Consider the following 9892-nt stretch of genomic DNA (forward strand, 5'->3'; position numbering starts at 1 on the left):
CCAAACCAAAATGAAATGCTTTAATGTTCAGAAGCTCTTTATGTTTCTCAGACTGCCTGTGCTGCAGCTCCTCTTTTCACCCTCTGTCTGAAACCAGAGCTGCTCTGACTGGTTAGCTGGCTGGCTCTGTTGTGATTGGTCAACAGTTTAGAGATGTCCCGCCCCCTTTAGCCTATCACGTTCAATGTGTTGGAGAGATGGGCTTCGATGCAGGAAGTATTCGTCAGCTTTCTCGTCTTTTCCCATTTATTAAACCCAGTTTTTTGCAACCTGGAACCGCTGTACATGTTGATATCCAAGCATCCTCTTATTTATGATTTGTATTTATTGATTAAAATACTCTGATTTACTAACACTAATACTCTAAAGTAAACTCAGAACATGTACTGTAGTCAGAATGTGTGTCAGCCTTAGAGACAGACAAAGGAAACAGAAAATGCCTTTACCAACATTTAACATGTGTGTCATCCCAGTGTGTGTCTGTCTCACACACACACACACACACACACACACACACACACACACTATATTAAGTGCTCGGTGCATGCTGCAGGCGGGTGGAGGCATTGCACTACTAGCCTACTTTAGGACAGGTCAGTCCTCTAAAAGCGTCCACCCACCGTGAAATTCATATTATTCCCATGGAGGACCCCCCCCCACACACACACACACACACACACACACACACACACACACACACACACACACACACACACACACACACACACACACACACACACACACACACACACACACTATATTGAGTGTATAGCTTCATCTCTGTTCATAGAAAACACAGAAGAAGACTAGAAATCCAACCTGTGCCAGTACATCTAAAGTACAGTAACATCAAGTTTCTGGACACTCATTCTAATATAAGTATATTTATATATTTGTCTGAAAATATTTGGGATTATAATAAATAGTAATAATAATAATAAAGGTCATTTCTTAATGTAATACAAATACAACAAAATAGTGTATGTTGTAGTCCACTGCAATTATGTAATACCTTTAATTAATTATGATATTTATATTATTATTATTATTATTATTATTATTATTATTATTATTATATTAACATCCAGACCATGATTTCCACTTCTTGTGTTTATAGAAATATTTATTCATCTTTTCATTGAGTTTTCTTACTTTCACTTCTAGAAATATTTTAATTAAATATTTTAAATTTTATCCATTTTTTTATTTCACTCTAAAAATGACAAAAAACACAACAAAACAAAACGATTCTCCTCAGGATAAATAACATACTATTTTGTTTACCAGCTGCAACATTAACGTGATGCATTCAAAATGATAATAAAATAACACATTATTGCAATCCTGCAAAACTGTGATATTGTGATGTAAGTACTTCTCGTATTTCTAGACTGTAATACTGTACTTGTACTTCGGGAATGGATCTAAGTGCTTCTCTCACCTCTGTGCACACGGTCAGCGCGGGTTCAGAGTCCGGACATGACGTCAGCGGTGCCATTACGCATCTGGAGAGCGCGCACAGAGGATGGGGATGGAGCTGGAGAGGCGCGCGTAAAGCCTCCGTGTTTCTGCGGGGATTAAAACAGAGAGGAAAGGATGGATGTTAGACTCTCTTCCTCCTCCTCCTCCTCCTCCTGCTCCTCCTCCTGAGAGCCGCAGAGATGGGGGACCGGACCCGGAAGAGACTCCTCACCTCCCGGTCCCGGGTCTCCAAGGAAACCAAGCTCCGGCTCCGGGTCCTTTTCCTGGACGACAGCGAGCGCACCTTCGAAGTGGAGGTAAAGCTGGGATAAAACTTTAAAAAACAAGCTATTTCCTAATTATTAAATCATTATTTTAAAAAGTATAACGTGCATATGTGCACCCTCTGTTTTCTATGGGTTAGTAACTATTTATAAATCGCATTTTTAAAGCAGATTAATTGCAATTGAGATTCATAAAAATGAAAATATTAAAGGAAACTCTCTACAGGTGCAGTGAAGATATAGAGCAGGTTTTATTAACTGCTTAATGTTTTTGTGGTGTTAATATTCTAAGTCTAAAGCAAACCGTGAGCATTTCAGTAAATATGTTACTGCACAACATGGTGAAATTGTCCTGTTCCTTAGGGTTAGGTTTAAGCCTAAAAATATTTCCAATATTGCTCTTTAAAGGGATTTATAAATACAGCAATGCATTAACTAATATCTTTATGATGTTTTAGTAGCTGGATTAAATGATCCCCACCTTCAACCTCTGCAGCCATTAAAGTGAGGGACACATGAGTGACTCTTCAAAAGGCCTTTCTGCGTCAGTAGGCTACATTCTGATGCTGAAACCTAAGTGTTTCTTGGGTAAATCGTATGCACTTATGGTTTTAAATGCAGGACTTTTACTCATAAGTAACCTGAGTATTTCAGAGTAAAAGTACAGAGTGTGTGTGCAAGGATCAGATTCATCAGTAAAATGTAGATTTGAATATTTAAGCTTCAGACTTTTAAACTTGTTTCTAAAACTCCTATCCTGCGCTATTTTATATACGATGAAGGCTTTTGTATCTAGGTTGCATGGATTGATCCGTACAGATGTGCAAGGGATGTGCAATTAACTTCTAATTGATTCTCCTGAAAGACATTGAGTTGAATTACAGATGTTTTAGACGTGTTAACATCTGCAGTGTGAGGGGACCGCTCTGCTGTCGATGAACGGTCACATGATCTCTGTCGGCCGTAAGAAGAAGAGACGGGTCAACATGTCGCCTGCCAGGCAGTAACGCTATCTAAAGAGTGTGTGTGTGTGTGTGTGTGTGTGTGTGTGTGTCCCATTTTCCAAGCCCATGCTTTCTCTGTGCAGCGGCCTGCGGGACATGAGTAGCATCTTTACAAGAGGAGGGGGAGAAAGGGAGGAAAGGGAGGAAAAGGAGTGATACGTGAGTGATGAGGGGGAAATATAAGTGTGTGTGTGATAATATAGTGTGTGTGTGTGTGTGTGTGTGTGTGTGTGTGTGTGTGTGTGTGTGTGTGTGTGTGTGTGAGAGAGATCTTCTTGCATTCAGGGTTAAACCCCAATTAATGAGGAGGAAAGATGGAAAAATGAACGCTAAAATATAGTATTCCAGAACGAGTATGCGCAGTACTTGTTATTGTTTTTGGAATAGTACACAAACGTTGTGTTGAAGCAGAAACATTTATGAATAATTAACATTCATTTTTCATTTTCTTGACCAAAACCAGCTTCTGAAACCAGCTTTTTTCAAAAGTAGTCAACAGCATGAATGTCAGATCTTTAAATGACTATAATAATGAAATACTAATCAGTGTTACTGTGGAGATTTATGCGTGAGAAAGAGGAGGACAGATGGATGAAAGTAGGAACGGTGGCTCAAGACTGAGGAGTAAAATGTAATTTCCCAATATGTTACAGAATAATCTGCCTAGTATTTGTAATTTCTTTTAGGAATTATAGGTAAAAGCTTAGTTGAACTGAAGCTATTTTATTTTATAAAAGATACCCTATATGTAGAATAGAAAATATCTGACTTTGTATCGTAAAGTTTAACTCAATCTATTTCAAATAATACTATGTCTCTGCACTGAGTTTCTTCCTCTGTCATTGTTAGAATGTATATATTTTATTTGATCATTTTACCGTCAAAGCAGCCTGGAGATACCTTGCATTTTATCCCCTCCTTCCCCCCGTCTCCTCTCCTCCTCGGTCTCTAAGTACCAAGCAGTTGTTTGTGCGTTGCATCAGGAGGTTTTTTTTAAGCGTTAGCTGTCTGCTAGCCGGCGTTTAGCGCCCTGGTGGGGGTCTCTGGACGCCTCTTATTAAGTTGTCATGAGGAAGACGAGATGAAGAGGAGGGACAGCAGCTGAAGTCGATTACAGAGAGAAACGCATGATTAGTGGAGACTAATGGCCGCCCACACAACAACACAGCAGCAGAGGAGTAAAATCTAGAGGAATAAACTATACCGTCCAATCTGCTGCCTGGAAACCCCTCTGAGGAACATGAAGTACAGCTGTAGTAAAAGGATGTGTGTTTTTAATCAGCTCTGTTTAATGCAAAGATACACTGCCCTTTCAAAATAAGAGTTGCACACAAGCTAAATCTGGATTCATTGACCACATTTGAGTAATAGTTTCAGCAATATCTTAAGTGGTTTTCTTTGCTTGATGCAGGCCGGGAATCTGACCCTTCTGACACTGACTGACCTCCTTTCCAGGACCATAGGATGTGTCTCCAAACATGGTTGTTTAAGAAATGAGAAGCTTATTAATCAGTAATTATCCAATGGAAGGCTCTTACTGATTTACTGAATTAAATCCAGGTGACTTGATGTAATTTGCTGTATTTAGTCTCCAACCTCTTGTAGTTTTGGGGAATAATGCAGGCCGATAATCATAACGGCTCAAAGGATTCTGTAATATATGGCTGAATAATTTCCCAATTTTGGATGAATAATAGTATCTATCCATCTCTTTTATGTTCAAGTACTTATAACCGTCCATAAAAAGTCCTCCTAAATCATATCATGAACTCAGTCTTGAGAAAAACTCCTTAAAATATGAGGAGGTAAACTCGAGAATTATTGTTGCGCAATACCCTGCTTAACTCGTACGGCCTACAACACGGTATTATACAAACTCCCATTATGCAAAGTGAACTCAGTAAGAGAGGAATTGAGCCGGGCTCCCCCGAGGGTCCCTGCTCTTTAACTTTAAGTGTGTGTGTTTAATTAAAAACCCAATCATCCCTCCGCCCGTCGTCTCACACCGTGTTTAATCGTCTCACAGCAAAAGGTCTTAGGCCGAGACTTCTTCAACAAAGTGTGCGGGCATCTGAAGCTGCTGGAGAAGGAGTACTTCGGACTGGAGTTCAGGCACCATGGAGGGAACTACGTGAGACACACACACACACACACACACACACACACGTTAAAGAGTGTTTAGGGTTGTATAACATGGGTCGTGTTTGTGTTGCAGGTGTGGTTGGAGCTGCTGAAGCCGCTGGCCAAACAGATCAAATGTGAGAGCGTTTTTCTGCAGTACTTACTTTACAGTTTACTTATTTCTGCATTTAACTTGAACCATATCCATGTTTTATGATGTCATATTTATAGTATGTTGTGTGCTACACTGTGAAGCCTGCATATGACAATAAAGGCTTTTAATCTCCAATCTTTGAAACAGAACTTTGGGTTTAATTCAGTTTAAAAAGCTGCTGTCTGGCTAAAAATATCCATTGCCATCCAACAGAATACTATAATTCATAAGAGGTTGATGAGTTATTTGTAATCTTATCTTGGATATCCGGCTCTGTATTTGAAAACAAACTTGTATTTTATTCTATATTTTACCTGTTCTTTCTCTTCTTTCCTGCCCGTCAGACACCGACGATCTGTTCTTCAGGTTTATAGTCAAGTTTTTCCCGCCAGATCCTGGACAACTCAAGAGAGGCCTCACCAGGTAACTGCACTTCATTTATTTAGTAATAGTAATAGTATTTGTCAGATGCATGCTCTATCTTCCATATTATATATTGAATGTTCTCTGCAAAAAGAGATGCATCTAATGACCCAACTTGAATTTCTAGACTAGATTTTTACCTTTTAATGTATGAAAAGTGAGCAGATTTTTACATTTAATCGTGTGTGTGTGTGTGTGTGTGTGTGTGTGTGTGTGTGTGTGTGTGTGTGTGTGTGTGTGTGTGTGTGTGTGTGTGTGTGTGTGTGTGTAGATATCTTTTTGCCTTACAGATAAAGCAGGACTTGTCTCACGGCAGTCTGACCTGTAATGACAACAGCGCCGCCCTGCTGGTGTCTCACATACTGCAGTGTAAGGATCCAATGTTAAAAACATATGTAGCTATTCATAGGTGAAAAAAAATCAGTGCACATAATTTAAATCTATGTACTAGAAGTTTAAGTATAGACTACTTTGGTTATAAAGTACCTTATGTTTCATCGGAGGTGGTGGAAAGTAACTTAGTAAATTGGACCACTGTTTAAGATTAGGGAGTGAGAATCATTTTACCAGGCGTGTGTGTGTGTGTGTGTGTGTGTGTGTGTGTGTGTGTGTGTGTGTGTGTGTGTGTGTGTGTGTGTGTGTGTGTGTGTGTGTGTGTGTGTTGCAGCAGAGCTAGGGGACTACGACGATGACCTGGATGCTCAACATTTAGAGATGAAGCAGTACGTCCCCAACCAGGAATATCTGGACCACAAGATCATCAAGTTCCACAAGAAACACAGGTACAGACACAACTCAAATTTAGATTTCCACCCCAGACATACCTCTGCAAGGAATTGAAACAAGAAAAACCCTGCAAAACCTCATGCTAATCACACCCTAGGTCACTAAGGATTAAAATGTGTGGATTTTATAGCCTCCACCTTTCCTTCTGTGTCTCTCTGCAGAGGTATAACTCCAGGAGACTCCGACATCCACCTGCTGGAGGTGGCCAGGAAGCTGGACATGTATGGCATCAGGCCTCACCCGGCCCACGATGGGGAGGGGATGAGGATCAATCTGGCCGTCACTCACTCTGGGGTACTGGTCTTTCAGGTATGGTTTCAGAAATGTAATGGCTCTATGGCAGCAGGTGGTGCTGTTTGCAGACTTATTAGCATTCAAGCTAAGTCTGTTGGTGCTTCAGAGTGGTATATCCCAACAAATATTGGATGGATTGGCATGAAATTTGGGGCAGAAAGCCAGGGAATGGGAATTTACACTCAGGGTAAGACGTATATGTTTTAAGAACATTTATTTTGTCAGGTTTACTTAATGGTCCACTCTTACTTAGTCTGAGTTTCAGGTGATGAATCCTAAAGACTTTGTTGACTCTTTTCAGTGAAAATGTCCACAAATGTACATCTTAAATTTGACCAAATGAGGGACGGGGATGACAGATAAACTGATCTTTTTCTTCTGTGCTTTTCTAGGGAAACACAAAGATCAACACATTCAGCTGGGCGAAGATCCGCAAGCTGAGCTTCAAGCGGAAACACTTCCTCATCAAACTTCACGACACCGTCGGGGTGAGGACCCGAAGGCTCCACTGGGAGTTCTTTGACTGCATCGGTTCAATATTTATCTATGTATGTGTATCTGTCCATGCAGCCGTTGTGTAAGGACACACTCGAGTTCTCCATGGCCAGTCGAGATGTGTGCAAGTCCTTCTGGAAGACGAGTGTCGAGTACCACGCCTTCTTCAGACTCGCCGAGGAACCGAACACGAGACACAAAACTCTGCTGTCCTGCAAAGGCTCCAGCTTCAGATACAGGTACATTACATCCTACTGTCATATTTTCCAGACTCTGTACATGATTCGGCTTGTGCGATGACTTTTGCTTTTTTGCTGTTGTTACTCAAACTCTACTAGTGGACGGACGCAGAAACAGCTGCTGGAGTGTATGGGATCAGGGGAGAAGAAGCCTTCGCATTTTGAGAGGTGAGACTAAATGATTCCAATGATAAAATCTACCTACTTTAGGAAAATACCACCATTAAAGCTACTAAAAGAGCTTTAAAAGTAGTAATTTTTCACATTTTATTTCTACAATTTAGCCCACAGATAATACACTAGTGTTTAAGTCTTTCCTGGTCTTTCTTTGGAGGACGTAACAAGCTTTATCTCTTCTTGCTGTTCCTCAGGACTTACTGCCAGTCAGACTACGACCCCCGGCAGTGTCGCTCTTCTCCTGATCTCCTCACGGACGTCTCCAAACAGGTAATAAAAAGCTACCGTTTATGCATATACTGTGCTGGAAGTAGAGTTGCATTGATGGACTATTTTGATAACTGATTGATCATTTAAGTCCTTTTTGAGCAAACAGACCCATGCTTTTCTTGTTCTTACCTTGAAAAACTAGAAAATCTGTTTGGGTTTAGTTTGGTTTGCAAAGAAATTACTTTTTAAGAATGAAGTCAAGCAAAAAGCCACATAGATCCCTAAATAACCGGAGTTATTGACTGTTGGAGAGTCGGTCAAAGGTCCGATGGGTTGTTGTAAAACCTAGGACCATAGCAACCTTTCTTAAATAAGTTTGGACAAGGCATGAACTCTTGGTCGGACCAATCTTTGACAGCTTCACTTTGGTCTCTAGAAAATTGTGGAACGACATAAGCCATCTAGACAATGATTGGCAGATAAATAGCCAATGTTTGTGTGTGTTACCTCCTCAGATGTACGAGCAATCCCGCCTCTTCACCCGCCCGGGTCATGCGTTGGCAGTCTGCAGTCAGGATGAGATGGACCCCCACGAGCGAGGCGCTGAAGTCACCCGTCGGACTCGCCCTCTCACCAGAGTCACTCCTCTGTCTCCATCCTTACACCCATCAAGCCCTTCGTCCAAGCTGAGATCTTCCTCCACGTCCGTGATGGAGGACGCGAGGCTGGGACGAATCGGGATTCAGCGGCAAGCCCAAAGGTTAGCCGGCGTCTATGGGAATCGGTCACGGCGTCGACCCAATCCCCAGCCTCACCCGGACGCCGGTCAGCAGCTGGTTCTTCTTTACCCAAACACTCCGGCCTACCAGTTCCACCCCATCCTCCCAACATTCCCACTGGCAAGTTCCTCGCCTCTCAGCCGACACCCCTACTTGTCGGACTACGTCACCGTATCCTCATTGGAACGCTTCCCGCAAGCAAGGAGGGATTACGTGCCGATGGACGGGTTATCACGACAGCCTTTCTTCCCGCTAAGCCAGGATTCGCCGCCAATCAGGAGGCAGCTTCGCCCGTCCGGATCAGGCGGGCTGGGCTTGAGTCGGGTTTACCAGCCAGGAAGCAACGGATCGAGGCTTTTAGGCATCGGACGAACTGAGCCGGGGCATTACAGCGACGACTGCAACTTCCTACCTGGGCTTCCTCGCCGCGTAGCTAGCCAACCAGATGTGAAGTTTCACCTTTCAAGGAGCACCAACCCTGCCTTTGACCCGGCCTCTGAGTTTCGCCCTCTCGGTTACTACCCCCATCTGAACCGTCCTTCAAGACCCACCTACCTCCCGCTGAACTCCTCCCCGATCCCAGATCGACCCACCTCGCTGTGCATGATCGGCGGCACCACGGGAAACTACAGCGACTCGGACCCGGAGGTTTTCTACCCGTATTACTGCAAACCACCCCCGCTTGGTAGAATGGTTCGTCCCCCTGGGCTAGCAAGAATGAGGTTTTCCTCTGGGAGCCTCCAACTGGACGAGGAGGAGGAGTGCGAGGAGGAAGACGATAATGGAGCGGCGAAGGGTAAAGCACCAAAGGCGTTGAAGGGGGAAGAAGAGAAGAAGGAGAACATGGAAGGAACTGCGATTACTCAAGTGACTCTGTAGATAAAGACGAAAAACCAAGGTTCATGATGTGATCACACTCACAACCGGACACCTGCAGATCAAACAGGACAGGGTGGATTTATATGTACTGTTTTTGCCTTGTTTTAGAGAAACCTCAGCTTCTTCAGTAGCCACATTACGGGTATAAGCAACAAACCTGGAAGCAACAAACATGGTTTACAGATAATTATGGTTATGGCGTCATTTTTTGTACCCGGGCATTGAATCAATTGGGGATAAATAGGTCAGACGGACCGATTTGCTGGTGCGTTTGAATTTGTTAACATTAAGGGTGACGTAGCTGATTATTTGTTATTTTATATGAATTGTTTTGGTGAATGTGTGGAAAAAAAGTCGGTTTGAAATAACAGAACTGCATTCGCAATTAAGGATTACTCAAGGATGTGTTCAAATTAAAACAATTAAACCAATCAGACTTTATCCAAATCTCTAAGACATATTGATGTACAGAATGAAAATAAAACATCTCACACCGTTTTCTCAATCAAACTTAAATATTTATTAATAAAACTCTAAAGTCCCGCTACAAAAAAAAAGTACGCGTCTGTAAAATCTTTCATTATAC

The 9892-nt window shown here is 42.3% G+C and overlaps 1 protein-coding gene across 1 annotated transcript; it reads left to right on the top strand.

Moving 5' to 3' along the window:
• Positions 1–1661: 1661 nt before the first annotated feature.
• LOC134876160 (FERM domain-containing protein 7) lies at positions 1662–9773 on the top strand. The gene is made up of 12 exons (XM_063901051.1): positions 1662–1778; positions 4776–4880; positions 4965–5007; positions 5369–5447; positions 5719–5816; positions 6115–6229; positions 6395–6542; positions 6920–7015; positions 7098–7261; positions 7361–7429; positions 7633–7708; positions 8164–9773. The coding sequence occupies exons 1-12, from the start codon at positions 1662–1664 to the stop codon at positions 9304–9306; spliced, it is 2253 nt and encodes a 750-aa protein (XP_063757121.1). The 3' UTR covers positions 9307–9773.
• The last annotated feature ends 119 nt before the right edge of the window (positions 9774–9892 follow it).

Source organism: Eleginops maclovinus, chromosome 14 (assembly GCF_036324505.1).
Source record: "Eleginops maclovinus isolate JMC-PN-2008 ecotype Puerto Natales chromosome 14, JC_Emac_rtc_rv5, whole genome shotgun sequence".
In the NCBI taxonomy this organism is placed as follows: domain Eukaryota; kingdom Metazoa; phylum Chordata; class Actinopteri; order Perciformes; family Eleginopidae; genus Eleginops; species Eleginops maclovinus.